Source organism: Lepisma saccharinum, chromosome 5 (genome assembly GCF_977018435.1).
Source record: "Lepisma saccharinum chromosome 5, izLepSacc3.1, whole genome shotgun sequence".
NCBI lineage: Eukaryota > Metazoa > Arthropoda > Insecta > Zygentoma > Lepismatidae > Lepisma > Lepisma saccharinum.
In genome coordinates this window covers 1,228,563-1,251,085 of record NC_139233.1, presented here as the reverse complement: position 1 = coordinate 1,251,085, position 22,523 = coordinate 1,228,563, and the positions used below count along the sequence as shown (strand labels likewise).

General features: G+C 37.6%; 1 protein-coding gene across 2 annotated transcripts in view; it reads right to left on the bottom strand.

Annotated features, from left to right (window-relative positions):
- The window catches only part of LOC145987594 (uncharacterized), a 45,893-nt gene extending 28,738 nt beyond the window's left edge, over positions 1 to 17,155 (bottom strand). The window contains exons 1-3 of one of the 2 annotated variants that reach the window (XM_083121951.1): positions 17,068 to 17,155; positions 13,909 to 14,091; positions 6,748 to 6,951 (exon numbers count right to left, since the gene is read on the bottom strand). In XM_083121951.1, the coding sequence (XP_082978077.1) occupies positions 6,748 to 6,951; positions 13,909 to 14,033 (329 nt within the window). In that variant the 5' untranslated portion in view covers positions 14,034 to 14,091; positions 17,068 to 17,155. Of the gene's footprint in view, positions 1 to 6,747; positions 6,952 to 10,402; positions 10,493 to 13,908; positions 14,092 to 17,067 lie in introns of those variants that run through there. The other variant, XM_083121952.1, reaches the window with a different exon arrangement.
- Between the last annotated feature and the right edge of the window lie 5,368 nt (positions 17,156 to 22,523).

Sequence of the window (22,523 nt, the reverse complement as noted above, 5' to 3'; positions counted from 1 at the left end):
TTATCTGGATTACCCATATATCTGGATTATCCAAAATGTTCAGATATTCCAATGTGTGCATTATTCAGACAGTTTTATTGTTTATCCATTTTACAGGCTATCCACATATTCTTTTATTCGTCATTTTTGTATTTCACTGTATATATTTTCCACAAATCCTTCATCAAATCTGTTCCACCTAATTATCCAAATTATCCAGATTATATGTTGCATCCGAAATGGATATCGGATAATTTGAAATCCAGATATCCATTATCTGGATTTTGCTGCTATCCCTAATGTGAATGAGGGATATGGATCAATGAAATCGGGACACAATCCAGTTCACATTTGGATTGGAAGTGTACTCAACGAGCTATATGATGACAAGGCAACATTGTTGACCCTTGTGCTATTGGAAATTTCAAGACTTATAGTGTTCTTAAGGGGCGCATGACTGGAAACTTAAAATGTGGGAACTGTAGTTAGTTTGACTTGATTAATTTTACTTCACTGTTCTGCCACTTTTGGTTAATCGTGAAGCTGAGGATGATTGATGAAGGGACAATCAAACAGAACAGCCATGCTCAGGCTAGGATTCAAACCCAGGACCCCTGTCGAAACACAGTGTGATAACCACTATGCCACGGAGGTCTCAGGATATGTAGTTAGTTTGTGTAATAATTTGGAATCCTTGCATAACCCTTTCCCATCGGGGAATCGTGATGGTGCAGGTATGCATTTCATTTCTTTGTTTTTGTGCTTCACGATGGACTCCAATTCATATGTGGGCCTCCCCGATGGTGCAGTGGTAGTGTCGTCACCTTGTAATCAAGGTGTTCTGGGTTCGATAACCGGTGGAGGCACATGGCACAGTGGTTCGGATCCCTCTTTAATCCACAACCGATTAGCCTTACTGTGCATAAAGTGGACTTAAAACACCAACTCAACCTATCAGTCAAATCCAATGCATATGTGGATTGTGTGCTATGTTGCTGTAATTTTTTATGTCACACTCTTGTTAGGAGGTTCTGGAGGGAAGGGAGAAGTGCACTTGTGTCACCAAGATACCTCGTGTAGAGAAACAAAAATACAGTTATTACATCACTAAATACCGTCAACCAATTAATATCCACACTACATCATATTAATGTATGAGTAGACGCTCACATATGACCATGAGATTGTACAAACAATATTCATTAGAAATGTGTCTCCAGTGCTAAAGAGATAAAAGAGAGTTCATTCATATCAGGCACTGGATAGCCCACACTAGTCCTAACAAACATAACATGTGTACATCGCAAGTTTAAACTTTGGTCATTTACTTTGAAAACCCCTTACATAAAATCTTGACAGAATGTCACAGAAGAATCGAATGGATGAGAGAAAGAAGGTAAATATTCCACTTTTTGGTAATTTTGAACTGAGATAGCCCTTTTATTACTTTAGCTAAGCTGCACCAACTGACACAGAGGAAGCAAACATTCTCCCTCTCAGCTTGTAGTAGCAGTCAGTAGGGACTATCATTGACGGGAAGAAGGAAAACATTCATGCAATGTTTGCCTTTTAGCTCTCAGCAACGACAAAAGGAGCCAACAGTTGAAGTAAAAAGTGTTGAAAATCAACATATAATCAACTTTAAGCAATGGTGGCCTACGCTGTATAAGAAGAGCACTAAGAGCTTGCAAAGTGGAGAAGTGTTTCAAATTAGCAAGTACAGGAATTTCATACACAAAGAAGAAGAAAAAGCATTTATGACAGCACAAGAGTTATAGACTGCTTTAGGGGTGAAGTATTCAAGCTCTACAAAGACGGTGAGATTGTGCTTCCTACTAGTAATGCTTATGGTGGGAAAGTTCCAATAAACCAGAAATAAAAATTGAGGATGTGGCTAAAATTGCGCATTATGTACCAGATGACTGTAAAGAGTTGTATGACAGCATTTTATCATGGCCTACATCCATGCAGTCTGCATATTATGAACATTCTGATGGCAACTAGCGGTGCTATACAGACAGTACTGTTCAAAGTAATATTCACATTGCAGATTTACACCTATTTGAAGAAAATGTTGTGTTACTTAAAATTTATTATGTAGAATTGTTAATGTTGGTCAGAACACTCTCCTTGCATTCATAGTAATGTTATATCAAGTAATAACTGGGCTGTAATTTTAAAAAGGTCCATTTATTTGTTGCTACGTTCAAGTGAGAACCAAAAGGAAAACATTCCACAATGCTTTTATAACTGTGTTTAATTACGTATTAACAATTTACAAAAAGTATTGCTTTAGAATTATTGTCAGAGCTTTGTATACAGGGTGAACAGAAACTATAGGGACAAACATCAGGAGGTGATTCCTGACAGGTAGAGAAACAAAAAAGTTCACATCAATATAAGTCCGGAAATGGGCGGTGAGCCTGCAATAAAGCAATTAGTACCGGTACACATTACATGACATGACTTTCATCCATGTTACTACAGGTGTTCATAGTGGCCTCCATGGGATGCAAGGCAAGCGTCCACACGTTGCATCGTGGATGCCTCACTTGTTCGAATGGTCCAGTCTGTACCCGAATAGCGTCACAGGCTACACGGACACGCTCTTCAAGGGTCTGCACATCAGGAACTGGCTCAGCATACACAACACTTTTTAGATGCCCCCACAAGGAAAAATCAAGGGGTTTAAGTCCGGTGATCAAGTGGGCCATGCTACAAGGCCTCCTCGTCCGATCTATCTTCTGGGGAAGAGGTTGTTGAGGTGTTGAAGAATAATGCGAAAGTGGGCTGGCGCTCCATCATGCATCCATCGTATTGCCAAAGGCACATTCTGAAGCAAAGGAGGCAAAGTGTTCTGCAGGAATTCCAGATACATCTGTCCGTTAAGGCGTTGTGGAAGAACAAATGGTCCAAGTAGGTGGTCGCCAATAATCCCTGCCCAAACATTGATGCTGAACCGTTGCTGATGAGATGATTCAACCTTCCCCGAGGATTGGCTGTAACCTACAGATGACGATTGTGTAGGTTGATGATGCAATCTCTACCAAAGGTCGCTTCATCGGTGAAGAGGACTGACGACAGAAAACCCAATATGCTGGTGGTATATAGCAAAAACCAGCGACAAAACCGTTCCCTTGGAGGAAAATCCGCTGGTGATAATCTCTGCACACGTTGCAGGTGATAGGGATAGTAGCAGTTTTCATGTAGGATACACAAGACCATCGCTTGGCTTACACCATGCTGGCGGGCCACTTGCCTGGAGCTTGTTCTCAATATTGTGTAGCACATGTTCCTCTGGTGTACGGACATGCCACGGCTGCCCTCCATGTTCTGCTGTATGAAAGGCCCAAGTGGTGCTGTCTGTCCAGGTACGTGGCTCGATAATTCTGTGCGTCCTTTCGACCGTTTTCATCTACTTGACCGTATACGAAAACCATACAAACTACAAATACCATACAAATACCATCCTGGTATGAATAACGGACCATGGTGCTTCGACGTAGCTCTAATCATACAATCTACAACACAAAAAAGCACAGTGAGTGTTGTTATGAGAGGATGATGTCGTTCTTCAGTGCCATCTACCATGGCAAATATGCGTTTCTGGACATATGTTGATATGAACATTTTTGTTCCTTTTCTTGTCAGGAATCACCTCCTGAAGTTTGTCCTTATAGTTTCTGTTCACCCTGTATAATTTCACAATAGAAAGTTTTTTAATTAATACAATATTTTGAGCCCCAGAACTATTTCATTGATTTCCCAAACACTTACACTCTGTGGAATCTGTTCCTTCTTTCTCTCACCCATTCAATTACATTTAAACATTCTGAGCCACTTCAAGATTCATAATACAGTTATTTGACAATGCACTATGGGCATTATTTCCTGGTATTTGCCCAAATTAACAAATTTATTATTACATCCATATTTCATTTACTAGATTACACGAAATAGTGGCAAGCATAAAAGATGTTCAGAAAATCATTAATATACTAATTTATCATGAACAAATTAAAGTTAATTTTTTCCACTCATGTACAGGGTGGGCAGAAAAAAAATGATGATTTTTAAATGATATAACACAGTAAATAAAAAGCGTTGTCTTTATTCATGTGCTATCCTTACAGCCAAATGTATGCTGTTATTATTGGGAAAAAAAATATTTACACCAACATTAAGTGCGGAAAATAACATCTTGCAAAAGGTGTTTCAACAATGAAAGCACGGTGTGTTGCGTTCCATGGTGACTGAAATGGCAGCTAGTGAGGAGTTGAATCCCCCAACCCTCCCCTCCCATGACCCCACCACGTGACGCGACGTAATAACAAAATAACAATTGGTAGGTTTTTCTTCCCCAGAAAAGAGAAGTTTCAGCAACCGACTCCAACAGAGTGTGGACCAAAATGGGCACCATTTGCAAGATATTTTCCGTACTTAATGTTGGTGTAAATTATAATATATTTTTTTCAATAATAATGGCATACATATGGCTGTAAGGCTAGCATATGAATAAAGATGAGCTCTTTTTATTCACTGTGTTATATCATTTTAAAAATCATAAAGTTTTTCTTCCCCAGCCTGTACTTAGAGTTTGTAGTACTTCGATAAAATTTGCTAACATCTTCCTTTTGAAGGCCCACAAAAAGTTACTTATTCACGTTTCACATAGTTTCAGTTTTAGATCTTAGGTACTGGCAGATGTACCCCATGGTAACCCTTAAACAGAAACATAGGTCTCTACTTCAAAATTAGAAACATCCGGTCTGAGACACCTTATTGTTTAATATTTGTTATTACATTTTTTTAAAGTTTTTTTAGACAATAAAAGGGCAAAATTATGATTAATAACTCAAATTTATTGAAAACTAAAATTACATGGGAACAAAACGAAGAAAATGTATTATGTAAATCACTTCCAACCTTGGCATCGAATATGTAATGCAAAACACCCGGTCTGTTAGACCTGCATGTTTTCAAACAACAATAAGTCTCTCGTAACAACAGTCACAAATTGAGCAGTAACATGTGCAGAGTGTAGGCAAGTGGGTGATAATAAGGTACTATGGAGGGGGGGGAGACAGCTCAATCAGTGTTGCCACACTGTAGAACTACGAGGGGCGTATCATAAAGAATTACACTTTATTGTATTCGTTACATACAGACATAGATACATTTAATTGACTATATGCACTTTCTCAACATAGTCCCCCTGGAGCTGTAGACACTTACGCCAGCGGTGTGGAAGTCGTTCGAGACCATTTTGAAACCAGTTCTTTCAGTTGTGTGCACCCATCGCTCGACAGCCTCATGGAGTTCCTCACAATTGTTGAAATGGTGACCACGCAGGGGCTTCTTCAAGTGAAAATCGGATGGTGCCAAATCGGGAGAGTATGCTGGATGTGGTAACACCTTGAAACCCAGTCGGTCAATAGCAGCTGTTGTTTCACGACTCGTGTGCGGCCGGGCATTGTCATGTTGGAGAAGCACACCTTTGCCCCATTTGCCTTGCCTCTTCTTTTGAATTGCACGACGCAACCGCGTCAGTGTTGCCACGTAGACTGCACTGTTAATGGTGGTTCCCCTCGGTAGCCAATCAATGAGGATGATGCCATCACTATCCCAAAACACAGTGGCCATTTGTTTCCCAGCCGTGGGTGCTGTTTTGAATTTCTTGGGTGGAGGGCTACCCTTATATTTCCACTCCATGGATTGGGATTTGGTTTCCGGTTCGTGGTAATGCAGCCACACTTCATCACCTGTCACAAGCTTCCCCATGAAATCAGCTGGATTCTGGTCGTAAAGTTCCAAAAGCTCCCTGGAAATGTCTACACGTTGTTGTTTGTGGCATGCGTTAAGACATTTCGGTACCCACCGAGCTGACACTTTACCCATTTTCAAGTCACTGTGCACAATGCGTTGCAGGGTTTGTCTGCTTAATCCCGTAATCCTCTCCAGTTCCGTAAACATCACACGCCTGTCTCCAGTATGACATTTTCCACATGCGCGATGTTTGCGTCTGTTTTCACACTCACATGTCGCCCTGGACTCTTTCCCTTCTCCGTCGACGTTTGACCGTTTTTCCAGCCAGTTACCCAATTATACACCATTTTCCGTGACACTGCATACTCGCCACACACAGCCACTAACCATCTATGGATACGTGCCATTGTTTCCCCTTCCTTCCACAAAAACCAACTCGTCCATCGTTGACCACGTTCATCTTGTTTCATGTTGTCCGCAACAGCACTCGTGACGTTGTGCTTCGACGGCTGCACAGGCCCCAGACTATGCACTGTCACACGGTGCTGCCACCTGGCGGTAGACAAGGTACCTATGCGCCCATCCTGCGCAGTGCGTGGAATTACGCCATTTCATTTTGCATTAAAACAATAAAGTGTAATTCTTTATGATACGCCCCTCGTGCAAAACACTAAAGGTCTCACAGATCGATGTTTCTCTTTAAGGGTTAAAACAGATTAAAATTGCATTTAAAACTATCATGTGTTGTTGACTGCTGGGGAGGGGTCTGTTGGAAGTCCTGGACCAGATGTGCAATGTGTAGGGCATCATGTCCTGTTAGGGCCATGTGATGAAATCAGGTTAAGACAATAAACATAATAATTTTATGCAAAGTCAAGCCATCACCATTTAGAAACACCTGCACTAGAGAATTAAATTCAAATAGATATTCTCAGGGAATAATACAACGGATAAAATGGAATAAGCCCAGCTTTAATATCAATAGTTAACAAATGGTCTTACCTTATAAATGCCTCTACAAATCCAACTGGGCACTTTTGAAATGAAATAGACTGGAAGCCATTATTATTTGGTGTAGCAATAAAACTGGTGCAAAATTCGGCAAAAAACCTAGCTGCCCTGACCTGCAAGATACTCTGATGTGTCCTGATAGTCTTTGAGTTAAATACAAGCTCCAGATCCCAGTAGAGTGAGTGCGTGTAGATCCTGGAATTATAAAAAATGACTATGGTAATGAATTACATTTTTCAAAATGGGAACATTCTGCACAATTTTGAAATGTCAATCTCTGAAGAAAGCCCAAATCTTTTTAGTTAGAATAATCAAACACTTTCGACATCAACATTTCACAACCCCCCCCCCCCAAAAAAATACATTGCACAATGCCAATTGAAAGTTTTCAACTTGCTGCAGAAACTTTTTAACAAGGGGAATTGTGTTGCTTATGGAACTACATTTCCTGGCTGGCTACTGAAAGAAATAAAAACTGGAATACTTACTTTCCAACTGGTGCCAACTGATAAAATATTTTATTATTCTAACTATAAAGAGATGTTAGTTTTATAACTGCATCCATGTTATTAGTATGCATAATTTCTTGTATGATGTTAAAAACATTCTTGCATCACGTGCTGGCAACATTCTTGTTAAAACACAAAACACAAAAACAGCACAATACTAGACATTTTTTGTTTCACATGTTGTTTTTTTGTGTTTCAGTAGGCTAATTGTCACGACATGAATAAATTGTTATTACAGAAAACTGATGACAGAACACTCACAAAGGAACACCCTGGCCCAGACTCAAAATCCAGAGCCATTGGTGACAAGTCAGCCACTTAAAGGGCCTGGCTACAGATGAGGCACATTGCCATGTAGATAACAAGCTGGACAACTTGAAAATGAAATACTGGAAATGTGTAGAATCCTAGGCAACAGCTGGATAGCAGTACCACAAGTGTGTCCAGAGGACTGTCATAGAGGGTGGGAGCATAAGCAGGCAGTTGACATGAGCATTGAAAAGCATTGGTACCCTATTAAATTAATATCATCCTCATGGTTGCAATACAAACCCCCCCCCTTCCCCATTCTTTTGATTAGCCGTGTCCAGCTATTGCTTTCCCCCAAACATGAAAACAGAGCTTGGAGTTTGAAAAGTCTGCCACAAATAGTATTTTTATATACTATCGAACACTTCTTGGCGGTCTTCTGTACAGTCTGCATCCTGCTGGACCTCAAGGCAAAACAAAGCCACTCAATGAAGGTAATGTTCAGTTAAAAGTAAAAGTTGGAGAAAATAATTTGACTTTCTTTAACTGATTCCTTGAATCTCATGTCTTGAACTTTTATTGGTCATACCTCACATGTTGTCTTGAAACTCAATTGAGGCAAAAAATATGTACTTTATATTACACAAGGAAAATTTAAAAGCAGCCTTTGAAACTGCCTATGAGATGGGGAGGTTTACCTGAGAGTAACCCCCACATCTATTTTATATATACATATATATATATTTTTAAGAAAAGTGCACTGATTATCATCATAAATTTGGATAAATGCATGCTACTTTGGATATATTAGTTGTTAATATTTTGCTACTCTAAACAATGCATTAATTTTACTAACAATGTAATGAGTTAGTTTCACAATACATATGCAAAGTTTGTTCTGAATGCAATGCCTGTTTGCTGTTTTCTCTGAAATAAAGTAAAAAAAAGGTAAAGTGCTCCCCTGTGCATAGCACCATGCCATGAAGGCGTATAGGGGGTGTGGGGGTAACACCCCACACTTTCTTGATCCGGTCATGAGTGGGGGTGATGTGATCAGCATCACGCCCCTGACCGCCTTTACTCCCCAGGGTTTCCCCCAGGTACCCATGTCATTCGACGCTGGGTGGGCGCCGGGGCCGTTATCCAACGTTAGAAAAGTTCCCGGATTTGAACCGGCCGGGGATCGAACCCGGGACCTTGAGTATGGTGGTCAGACGCGTTACCGACTGAGCCACCGCGGCCACATAACTCAAATGTGATGCCCTTCCACTAGCATGATTGTCATAATTTCAGTAATTCTAAGGTTGGCATATGAAGTGAAAAGAAAGAGCTGCTAACTGGTTCTTGACATCAACAAAAGAATCAGAAATTGTAGACAACATGACAAAGTTAGGAGAAGGTAAAACCAGTGTTGAACCATAACAGCATAACAGGAAGCTGGACAGCAATCACTACTTTGCATTAGCCATCTTAAATGCAATATCTAAAATGTTTGAACATGTAATTGCAAATTATCTAGCAATATATTAATTAATTGATTGATTTTGAAATTGTGGGCACTTCAACACATAGATTATATTTGCTCATCACGCAATATGGGGATATGCCCTTAACTAAAATAAAACTGAGGACAGACTTTGACAAGAAAATAAAATATCTCTATTAAAAACTTCATTATTCATATTTTAAATTTCATTCCTTAACACGAGCTAAAACTATACTCTCTCTGAGGACTAAAATATCCTTACTTATTAAACGCTGAGGCTGTAAAGAGGGACTTGGCACACAGGACAAACACAGCTTTATGAAGGCCTTAGCTCCAGATGGAAGAGCATGCAACACTGTAATTACCGGGGTACATTACGTGCAAGTGAGGTTGTCTTGGTGCCTTGTCAGAAGGCTTCCCCTTACACCCCGCAAGATATTAATGTTAATGAGCATGGCTTTATGAAAGGTCCATGTACGGTTAGTTTTAATAGATTCTATAAAATGAACCCGAATTAAGAAATCGCAAACAGATTTTACATTTATAGACTTATCAAAAGCTTTTGACGCAGTGAACCATAATTTATTATTATAAAAACTGGATATTCTTGGAATGTTCCCCAGATTTTTGATATGCTTTGAGAGTTACTTACTGAATAGAAATTTTTCAGTTTAAATTGGGCAAACAACCTCCGAGAAAGCAAATATAATTTGTCGAGTGTCACAAGGATCTACTCTTCGTCCACTTGTATTTGTAATTTTTATTAATGATATTGTAAATAGTGTTATTCACTAACTTGTCTTTTACATGCTGATGACATTTTTAGGGAAATAAAAAGCAATTCAAATGTTTTAAAGTTGCGATATATTTTTCAGAGAGTGGTAGAATGCTGTGAAAACAATGGAATGTTAATTAATCTTAATAAATGCAAAGGATGAGTTGCACAGGAAAAACACACTTCCTTCTTTCCAACTATTTTATTAAACTTAAGTTCTACTGCATTATGAAGATCTTTGAATAATTATTGATTCACCCCTTTCATTTTATGGGCATATAAAATAAACTTGTAAATAAGCTAAAAAGTTACCAAGTTAATATTTTTAATTTGAGTTCTTCTTTTAACAAATCGGAAACTTTGTGTGTCACGATTGTACATCCAATACTTGAATATGGTAGTGAAATGTTCATGGGATATGGCCTGACATGCAAACACACATTACTTTCAGAACAATTTTCATGTGAAGGTAATATTAGTTAATTAGAAATAAATTTGATGTCACAAAAAAATGTACATTAAATGGTGAAAAATTAAGATGCAAACTTCTACATGTGTTAGTAAAACTTCCATATGTGTGTGCGGCAACATGTACATGAAATAAGCAAGCCCTCTCTTGCTGCTTACCATGTAGAACATCCATAAAAGCTTCATAATGAAAATATACTTTTCATAAGAGCATATGCTTATTCTTCACTGAAAGTGTACTAAATGTACCTGAAAAGTATTGGAGGTTGGAATAAAAAAGAGGGAGAAACAGAGATTCCTATCAAAATTACTAAGCATTCATGAATGGACTAAAAACTAGAAATATTTCAAATAAAATTTCCATAATCAATGAAAACTGTGCCAAAGGAAGTGTTATCATAGTAAAAAAAAAATTGATGGAATTATGCTTCAACAAATTAATCTAATTTAATTAAATAAAACAGCACTTTCAATGCCACAAAAATAATCTTAACTGATTTTATCTACAACATTTAAAAAAACTTCAAGTACATAATATGTATAGCATGCTAGATTTTACTTGAAAGTCTTGGTACAACAGGGTTTACGATTAATTTGGTTCAGCAGTGACAAACCTAGCATCCTCTCCCCTTCCCCTTCCAAAAATCTATAATATGTGAGAAAGGAAAGTAGACTTTGTTGGTTATTTAAAAAATGTAAGTAGTGTTTCCATATATAACCTTAACGAAATATGCTACAGATGATTCCACATCAAATCAGACAGCTGTGGGCAGAGGTAGAAAAAAATTAAAATAATTCAAGTGCCAGCCCCTTTTTCTCAGGAGTAAGTTTTTGTATTTTTCCTTTCTCTTTCTTTGCAAATACGGTGTAAGAAAGCCATGAATCCAACTAAGATAAAGCCACATATTATGAAACATGATCTTAAAACATTTAATTTATTGATTAATACAAGACTGAATTAAAAGTAATTAATCATTGTGCTGGAGTGGCCTTCCCTACCATATCACATATGTTAAAATTTGGCTATCAACATTGAGGAAATTTTTAATAGCATGTTTATTATTTATATTTAATTATACACATGATACAGCAACCACAAATACATTAAAAAACACATACTGCACTAGCTATTTAAAAAAAGGTAACTGAAATTTCCATAAGTGAACTTGAAATATTAAAATACCATATATTTTTTTTAGAACTGAATTTGAAAATTCAGGTGGCAGGTGAAAATTTTCAGGTGCCATGGCAACCGGGCACCCTGTAATTTTCTACCCTTGGGCGTGGGTTCTATATTTATGAAACCCCAAACAATGACTTTCAATCAAAATCAATTTGCCCGATTTTTAGGGTTTAAATCACTGATTGATTTGGTTTATTTTGCTTCATTTCTCTACCACTCTTGGCTAATTGCTAAGATTTAAAAAAAAATACTTATTTAATAATTCCATGTTTTCAAAGTGATTTCCAAAAATAAAAAAAGAATAATACAGTGGAACCCCGGTTTTACATTTTCCCGCATTATACATTCAATATTCATGATTCCAATAGAGCAAAATGCTATAAAACTTTCCTCCATTTTAAGATTTTGCAACTTGGCCCCCTGAAAAACATAAAATTGAGGTTCCACTGTAAATATTATATTAAAAATTAATTTGTATTAACATTTTACAATGAATATGTAGTTCCTCGCACATTTTCAAAGTACATGAAGAATTTAAAGAAACCCCTCCCTGCTAACAGGACAAAAACTACCATAGGAGTGATCAACAACTTGCTTCCCCTTTTCATATCTATGATAAATCCTGTACCTCTTTCACATCCAAATCAAGCAATCACCTCACCCAATGAATGAATGATAGTCAACTGGCCTCCTTTCCTTTTAAATCTAGAATTAAATTATTACCCTCAAGATCTACAAATAATAGCAATCATCCCACCTCTTTCGCCATCTAAAATAAAGTGACTAACTCCCCCCCCCCCTCCTTACAAATAATATATACCTTTAATGAAGATAGTCAGCAAGAAATAAAAAAAAATCTCCAAAATGTGCATTTTAATTAGTCATTTTTCATGTCATGCAGAATTCCTAGTGCCAATTTCACACATAATTCCAGGAATTCAACGAATTCCCAGTTGGGAGATACTTTGCTACAGCTTAATGTATACAATAATTTGAATTTCCAAAAAGTGCGCTCTTAGTAGGTGTTCACAAATTCGATCCAGAAACAAAGAATTAACCAAACATGCAACAAATCTCTCTACAAAGACTGCTATGCTGCATGTTTTGAGGCACTGAAAAAGAGGTGGTTTAAGTGTAGAAATACAGTTGATATGATGAGAGATAATGGTTTTAGGTGTGTACCCTATTTAGTAATTTTCAAGTAACCATTTGTCACCTGTTGACTAACTCACTGACCCCTTGCCCTTTCTTTTGCTTTAAAATATTCAGACATAATCAAATATCAAAATGTACTTTTGCTTAGGGTGATCTTACGTCCCGTTTCAGAGGCATGTCCTGGTTGTCCCGTTCATTTTATTAAAAAGCCACCATTTGTCCAGTTTTATAAAAGCCTAGGAGTTATCTTGAAAACGAAATCTAAATTTGAGAGACATGTTGTATTGTTTTGTATGTGTTCAGTTATTTGTAGAACAGTGAATAAATAAGCATGCGGTTTCTTTACAGAATTGCATAAAGAATTCAAAGTTTCTGCATACTGACACAAACTGAAATGAAAAATCTAGAGTTGTGTGTCTGATATGTGAGGTAAGGTTTTCGGGGAGATTTATGAACGTGGTTTATGAAGAATAAAGCTGCCTTCAAGATTTGTTCTTCTGCTTAATACTTCTGGCATTACTGAACTTTAGCGTAGGACTAACATCAAGGGGTGATCAGAAAGGATGAGAAACGCTATGTAAATCATACTGAGATTGTAATAATTAATACCTTTTTACAACGGGAAATCATATTTCATTTATTGTTTATCATTTATGAGATCCATCCTTTAATAAATAATAATAATGTCAATAATAACAATAATTTTATAATTAGACTTAACCAATTTTTCAGGAAAAGGGGGGGGGGCTAAATTGATCTCCTCGGGATGTCCCATTTTTAGGTCAAAATATATGGCACAAAAAAATTGTAGAGAATTACCATATTTGCTCTTTTTTGTACACATTTTTGAGGAAAAAGCTTTATCACTGAATTTATAATTAATTTATAGTATTTCAAATATAAAGTAATATGTAGGTCTACTTTCAATGAAAAACTTAGCTAATCTAACTAGGAAAGAATACATTTTAATATTCTTCATCACACAACACAAGGAAGCAAGAAAGAAATTGTCTAACTCAGAACAGAGAAAATTTCCAGAAGTAAAGCTTATCAAAAACTGAGTATCAGCATATAAGACGCACCCTGCTTTTCAGACCTATTTTTAAAGGAAAAAAAGTGCATCTTCTACGCCGGCAAATATGGTAATTGCACATTTGGAATGTGTCCAGAATAGGAAAAGAAGTAACTAGTACCTGTATTTAAATTTAAACTGATACATTCCTATACTGAAACAGTGCTATTGGTTGATACCATACACTGATTTCAGCCCACGCTTACTTTGAGTACATTTTCTCATGCATGTAACCAAAGCTATCAGAAAATTTACCGTTCAATATCCTGTTGCAATTGCTGTTCAAGCCTCGCTCTTAGCTTCCTCCACTCGTGATTGCATTTCCTGTGGAAGGCTGCAGTGGGAGCTGTGCTTGTTCTCGGCAGGGTCACTGCTGCCATGTGGCATGGTCACACCACTCCTCAGAACAGGGCATTGGAAAAGCTCTGCCCACGTGATCTGCAAGAAATATGTTCTAGTCAGACACTTTACAATGGAAAATGTTGTGAAATCTTCATTCATTGTTAAAATGGAAAAGTACAAAGCTTACTTTTTTTGATCCACTAGAATGGCAAGTCAAGCCAACTCAAAATAAGAATCATTTTAGGGGTAAGAGTTCACCACTGAACGTGTTCTACCACCAATACAATCTGGACAACTTTATGTGAAAATAATTATATGGGCTATACACACAATAATATATTTAGAAATATTCTTCAACATATCCACTCAAAATGCTCAGTGTTTCCATGAAATATGCTCCTCCAACTGACATATTTTCCTCTCCTGTACTCGTGAGACAGAAAGCTCAAATTATCCAGGAAATTTTGCATAATGGTATTAGTATTTATCTGTTTAGAGTTGGCTAAGTTAGCGATATTTAATATTTATCATCCTTATTTTATGCAACGGGTGTTTCTTCGCAGGCCTGTATCTTCCACAAGTACTAGTGCTTTCCACAAAGTGAAACGCAGAAACCTACAGATTAAAAACCTCTTGTATTTGATGGACTCACTCAAATTACCATCATTGCTCTACTCAAAAATTTTGCAAATTTAATATAAATTCCTTGGCCTGTCTATGTGCTCAGTATGTCTGAAAAAGAACTCCTGGGTTTCAAAGACACATGCATCATTTTTGCTGAAGTATACAATGGTATTTTGAGTATAATCATGAAGCGTCAACAAACAATTTTTACTTAACACAATCCTCACCAGATAGCAACAACAGTCATATAGCTCTAGAGGCTAAGTTGATCATTGAAGCCATGCAACCAATTCCCAGGAAAATGTATAGCGACGGCAGGTCCCATTTTCTTGGGCACTGTGAAGTCCCGATTTAGCGCTATCCTTTTTGGGGTTAAGTAAAAGGCATTGCGTATCAATAAAAAAATCCAGTCATTTGACCACCTGCACCAAAGGATAACCACAACTACAGATGAAATTCCTATAGATATGCTTATCAGTGTGTGGAATGAAGTGTGGCTTGATGTCTGTAGGGTTGTAAATGTGCACACATTGAATTATACCAAAGATAATGAAACTTCGAACATGGTAGTTCGATAACAATATGTTAAATACACATTTGATTCGGAATGTAATAAAATAACATGAATTCAAAACACATGAGTTCCTTTACAGATACCCTGTATATCTACACTCGGCCTGTCTAAAAAGGTAAAGCGCTCCCCTGTGCATAGCACCACGCCATGAAGGCGTATAGGGGGTGTGGGGGTAACGCCCCACACTTTCTTGATCCGGTCGTGAGTGGGGGTGATGTGATCAGCATCACGCCCCTGACCGCCTTTACCCCCCAGGGTTTCCCCCAGCACCGGGGCCGCTTCCATCGTTTAGAAAAGTTCCCGGATTTGAACCGGCCGGGGATCGAACCCGGAACCTATAGCATGGTAGTCAGACACGTTACCGACTGAGCCACCGTGGCCATCACACTCGGCCTGTCTACATATTGCTTATTTCACATTTTTTTCCTGCCAGTTCTGGCTAACCATGATGATGTGGATAAATTGTGGTTAGATAAAATGGTAACATTTGCATCTCCAAACAACGGATTTCTTCATTTTTACACAAGAAAGTACTTACTGAAATGAGTTTTTCTAGCATTTAGATAGTTCCTGGAGGAATTTTCTTTCGTCGTTGAATGTGCTTGGGCAGGAATTCATGTGTTTTTCACGAAAAATATCTCTCCGACGCACAATTGCCATTGCTGCTCTTTCCTTCCTGTACGAGAGCCGGATGTTGCTCCCGTTTGATGACGTAACCTCCTGTCAGTGTTTCCAACTACACCGTTGTGATGCAAGAAGATGAAAAAAACAAAAATATACATTCCTGATATAACGACGACTCAAAATTTTAACTATGTTTGCCTAACCGAACTGAACCTAACCTTGCCGGAAATGGTTCCTGGGGATATCGTAAATGTTTTTCGGGGCTATCCGTGAATGATTTTTGGGGCTATGCGTGAATGGTATTTGGGGCTATCCATCAATGGTTTTTTGGGGCATTTTTCGGTTAAGAAGGTTGGAAACACTGTACAGCCACTGATCCACGATGCTGTGCCCGCCATAGTGTGTGTTACAGAAGCGAAAAAAGGACGAACAATAATTACTGTTATGGACATTATTTTCGTGAGAAAAGTAAAATGACACACTACACAATGTTCCACAATGCACAATCAATCTGTAAGTACGAAAGTAAAACATGACGAAATAAACGAGTGAGAGGTGTTGTTCGGAGTTGTAATTGATACCGATAAAATGAATGGAACATTCACAAAGGAACACCTATGTTGATGCTCTATGATTGAAGTGGAAGCTCGACCCCCTCCGCCACCCATATCCAGTTGGCATCAAACATACATCTCTTTGCCTAACAATTTCCACTTTGAGCACTGGCGGTACTCGATCATGTAACTTTCAATCAGTGGTGGGTCGACCATTAAAACACCAAGGCAGCTACTGCATAGGGTTCGTGAATAATGAAGTTTCAAGTTGCGATTCAGTTTTGCACATCAGAAAACCAACCTCCAAACTCTCAAAGAACTGTGGGGCGAAATACCAACATTTCATATTAATTGTAATAGTATGCGTGCCTAACAACCAACATCCACCCCCTCCTTTCCCCATGTGTCCGCAAAAAAATAATAATCTCGTTCAAATGCGATTCAAATTATAGCGAAAATAATATTGTAAAATGGTACATAATTCGTACACGAAACTAATGAAAACGACGGCGAAACAATTTATCAGAATAACGAATAAGATCACAATTTTACCAACACTCCTTTTGAGTGAATGTAATCAATGACAGCGAAAACTGTCATGTTTTTGGTAGATTGTTATCAGTCTATAATTAGCGACTACAAGCCAAATAATATCGTATATAGGAAATGTTATGCTACATAAATATGCAAACTTACACAAATCCCAAGGGCACCACATATTCCGCACACATTAATTTAACACATTATTAATTTCTGTCTGCTACCTTCATTTTGACATAAGCCGTCTGCGCTACAACGTTAATCAAATATCTTTCACATTTTATCAGAAAATTAACATAGAAATTATTTAAATAATATCAATATTACAAGAAAATTAATTAGCATCAATTTTCTTTATACTAATAATATTTATTGATAGTGAGTGAGCTTTATATGCAGGAAGGGAAGTTATATTTTGACTATTTCCGTTTAACAGTGTTGCCTGCTATGGCCGGAAAAAACACAGAGCTCTAAGCTACGACGTGTTTCTTGTCTGGTGCAACTTTTGTTCTCTTTTCTTTACCTTTCCTTTATTGCAAATCCAATATAATTTGAAAAAAACAATTATTTCACTATTTAGAACATGTAATTATAGCTAATTAGCAATATCTAAATGGAATATCAAAGCTTTATTAAACCTTCACACTGTTTAATCACAAATAGCTCGCGCCTCTAAATTTCCCCGCTAATTCAAATTCGAATTTTATTCGTACAACGCAACTCTTACATAGTATGAGCTCTTTGACTAAGAAAAAATAAACATCGTTAGTTTAGAATAATTTAATTTGTGTTGCTATGTTACTAAAATAATCTGCTGTGGACCTAAACATCTGTAAGCTTTTCCCTGCGGGGAATAAGTTGGACCTCCTATTAGTACAGCATTTCTATTATATTTACAAAAGAATCAAATTTATTAATTTTTATCATGCCTTGCGGTGCTTGTTTACGTGGGTTTCAACGAGCACTTACATCTACATTGTGTTGCTACTCAGACCAAAAAAACGGTAAGTTAGGAAGGCGTAGAGTAAATATACATTTTTTATTGCTATGCAAGCCATCTCCCTCTTTCCCCTCCATGCGCGCACACGCACGTACACAAAGACATTGCTGTGCATATATTTTATTTAAGTATTTATTCTGTTTGTTTATTTTGCTTGTTTGGTTTTAGGTTCAAATGGTATTTCCTGCTTTGGATCCTAGTTACTGTAAGGCTGTCTTGATTTGTCTTTGTGCATAAACTGGACTTTCAAATCAATGGCACATCCAGAAAAGTATGCATGGCGAGCCCCAAGATAGTAAATTATTTCCTGTAGTTGCTTGTTAAAGCTCTCACTCGATAGATCCTCAATGGTTACCTATATTATATCCTATATATTTCAATCATGGTTTTACATTTTATTCATGGTACTAAATTACCACAGCTGAGGGTGTTATGAGATGAGACCTTCAATTATCCTTTGGAGCATTCCCATTCTGATGAAGCCATACAGTTGTTGGAAGTAGCATGCTACTTGTAGTGCCACTGCTCTAGACAGCCATGGCTAACTAACTAACTCTCTAGCCTTCTTAAACCCGAAGGTTCATGGCTGCAGCAACACAGGCCTTCCATCTTTTCCTATCTTGAGCCAGATCTATATACTCTTTTCCATCCCTACCGATTTCCTTTAGGTCCATCTCAAAGTTGTCCCTCCATCTTCGTCTTGGCCTTCCTACAGGTCTCTTACCATCAGGTTTCCCAACAAGAATCCTGTAAACTCTTCTTTCCTCTCCAATTCGTGCCACGTGAACTGCCCACCTAAGTCTTCTTGATTTAATTATTCTAATAATATCTGGACATGGATACAAATTATGTAGTTCTAAATTATGTAACCTTCTCCACTCACCTGTCTCCTCATCCCTTTTAGGTCCAAAGATTTTCCTAAGGATCTTATTTTCAAATACTCTCAATTTATGTTCCTCTTTCAATGTAAAGGACCAAGTTTCACATCCATATAATACTACAGGCAAAATTACGGTTTTGTATATTTTAACTTTTAGTTTCTTAGATATTAAATGAGAAGACAAAAGTTTATGAAGAGAGAAGTAACATGCATTTCCTGAATTAAGCCTACTTTTTATTTCCTCTTTAATATAATTTTCATTTGTTAATATTACTCCTAAGTATTTGAATTTGGAAACTGGTTCAAACGAGTTGTTATCAATAATTCGATTTTGATTATTACCTAACACTTGGTTTAGGCCTATAAGCATATATATTTAGTTTTCTCTTCGTTAACTTCCAAACCTATCTCTTTAGCAGTTTTAAAAAATATTTTAGCATTATTCTTAATTGTATTCACATCATCCCCCAGTAAGTCTACATCATCTGCATATGCTAACAACTGAGTCACACCATTTAATTTTAGTCCTTATTTAGTTTCTTTTACCTTCCTAACAGCATATTCTAAGCATAAGCTAGCCATGGCACTCCTAACAAATCACCACAGCTGACGGTGTTATGAGATGAGACCTTCAATTATCCTTTGTTGTAACGTAAGCAAACGATTTTCAACATCTGCTTGTAATGCAATTAGTCACTTGGCCAGTTTGCACTTCAACCTGTAGGACTGGTCTGTTTACTATCTGCATAATGCATGGATGTTGCCAGAAATTTTTGTAGACATGGTCAGGAAATTAATAAAAATTGATTAGCAGAAATAATAATGATTATGATTCGTATTCTACAATAATGATTATTGTAAACTAATAAAAATATGAAAATTTTATTCCAAATTTATTATTACATCCTTGACGACACTATTCTACTTGATCCACCAGATGAGTGAACATGCAGCACAACTGTTATTTTAAAAAATAATTCATACAGGTAGAGTGTATTGAAATGCATAGTTATTCTATTCTGTTATTAACTTTAACACACCTCGTTCGAGAAAAAGCTTCAAAAGTTTGAGGGAAATTTTTACCAAAGTTTATGTTGTCTGAAACTCTATTTTTATTTTAATTTTTGAAAACTGAGGAACCACTTATTCTTTGTGATTAAATGGTAGAATATGAAAACGTAACCTGGTTCATGTATTTTGCACTCATTTTTTTTCAATCTAATGCAGTTTTTTGGTTATTCTTTTTTAATACTAACCAACTGTATACTTATTATGTTATCAAGAGTAAAAAGTAACATTTCTTTAAAACTTGGAATAAATTATGCAAATTTCCAGGGAATCGATGGACCGGTTTGACACACTCTCCTCCCATCGCCTATGCAGATTTTATTATTAATGATATACTCAGAATGAGCAATGGGTCTGCCCATAAATCAACCCTTGTGTTGGGTATCAACTTTCTAACTTCTTAAGGAAAATATGACAGTGAAAATGAATGATCAGATGAAGTTTAAATCCTGAACTAACACAAAAGAACAAACTTGCCTGAACTGAAACTCCAATCCAGAACATTCAGTGGTGAAATAGTTGAACACTTGATGAGTTCGTTGGCTACCAAAATGGCCTAAACTGTTTCATCACAAGCTATAAAGGAATGGTATTAATATATTCTGATGAAAAGAAATCAAATGTTCTTGAGCATTGCTTTGAAGAAAACTTATTCAAATTAAGTTCTTTCATCCAGAGAAATTTTACGTCATCCTTCAGCTTCAATCTTGTTGGAGCCTGCCCTAATAACTTCTCCGAAGAACCTGTTGCCACCAGATGTGGGCTGTTGCACGGATCATTATGCATATTTCCATATCATTCATTTAAGAGTCACACCCATCTCTGTAAAGTTCGAGTCCTGATTTGAACTCCAGTTCAGTATCTTTGACACACCCCTAGAGGAAGCCAACCAGACGTATATCTGGTTTTGAGCCAGCACCTGTTTTCTTCACATTTACTCCACGTGACTTGTCAAGAGCTGTTAGTTCCTAAAACAAATGCTATTGGTGGGAAAGGTTTGAGGGGAGGACTTACTGGGCTCCACGTGGACTTGATATATGATTGTCAGAGAAAAACTGAGCTTTCAGAACTTTCCTTGAAGTAAAGTGGCATTCAAATCAGGACTTGAACCATACCATTGGATCCCTTGTGGCATGTTCTTCATACAGCTCAAAAATTGACGGTAAATTTCAGTCCATTTAATGTTCCTTGTTCAAGAAACAATTTACTGACTTCATTCACATGCTGCGGGTTTCTTGATTTACTTAAATATTATAAACACTCCGCATGATGTATCAACGCTGTTCAAGTGTCTGCAAATGGCATCCATGCCAGAGAATCAACAAACTCAGTATTATGCATTGTGACTGCAGCATTGCAATATTTGCAGATAATAGATCGTTGATTTCTTGAAGATATAGTATATATGAGTTCTTGTAATTGTGTTGAGTGTCCATATCATATACAGGGTGAGTCAAAAGTCAAGTTACACGGGAAGTTTTTCTTGTCTCGTTAATTGTCTGTGTATGGTTGAATGTCCAGTTTCCTGGGCATGGATTGGTCACCATGGTGTTGTTGAGTGGCCACTGTGGTCTCCAGACCAATGGATTTTGTCCTCTGGGGTCATTTAAAGGTGCTTGTCTACTCAGTTAAGATTCAGAACATCCAGCATCTAAAGGAATGCAATGTGTATTGTGAAGACATGATTATGCCAAACATTTATGCATATGTCGCATGCATAAATGCATTGATGTTCAAGGTCCACACATTTAAGATATACTATACATCCCTATGTAACCAGACTTTTGACTCACCATGTATATCTACTTAGTGAATGAATGTCACTTAATTAGCATGATGCAACTTATTTCATCAAACAACATGCGAGATGTTACTCATGGATTAATAGGAAACATACTTCCCCCAAGAGAAAATAAAAGATTTGGTATTGCCATATATGTGTCTTATTTGTGTCCCCATGTTTCAAATAATATATATACTCTATGTGATCAGAAATATCCAGACACCCACCTGAAAATAAAGTATAAGTTTGGGCAACTCTCTATAGGGGACACTGGCAGTCAACACAATGTTGGCCCACCCTTAGTATCATGACAGTGTTCACTCTCACAGGCATACTTTCAATCAGGTGCCGGAAGGTTTCCTGAGGAACGGCAGCCCATTCCAAGCAGGACACCAAAATGAGAAGAGGTATTGATGTGGTGGATCGGTGTGGTGTAGCACGAAGTCGGCATTCCAAAACATCCCAGAGATGTTTTGTGGGATTCAAATCAGGACTCTGCGCAGGCCAGTCCATTAGTGGAATGATGTTGTCATCAAACCACTCCCCCACAAGCCCTGCAGTATTGACAGGTGCTCGGTAGTGTTGAAAGACACAATGGTCATCCCCGAACTGGTCTTCGACGGTAGGCAGCATGAAAGCTGTTAAAATGTCAATGTAAGCTTGTGCCGTGGCACTGCCATGTAAAGCAACAGGGGGGCCAAGCCCCCTCCAGGAGAAACATGACCACACTGTAACCCAAAAACCTTCGAATTTCACTGTCGGCACTTTACAGGCTGGTAGATGTCGTTCACCTGGCATTCGCAATACCCACACCCTACCATCGGATCGCCACATTGTGTACTATGATTCATCGCTCCACACAACAGTTTTCCACTGTTCTA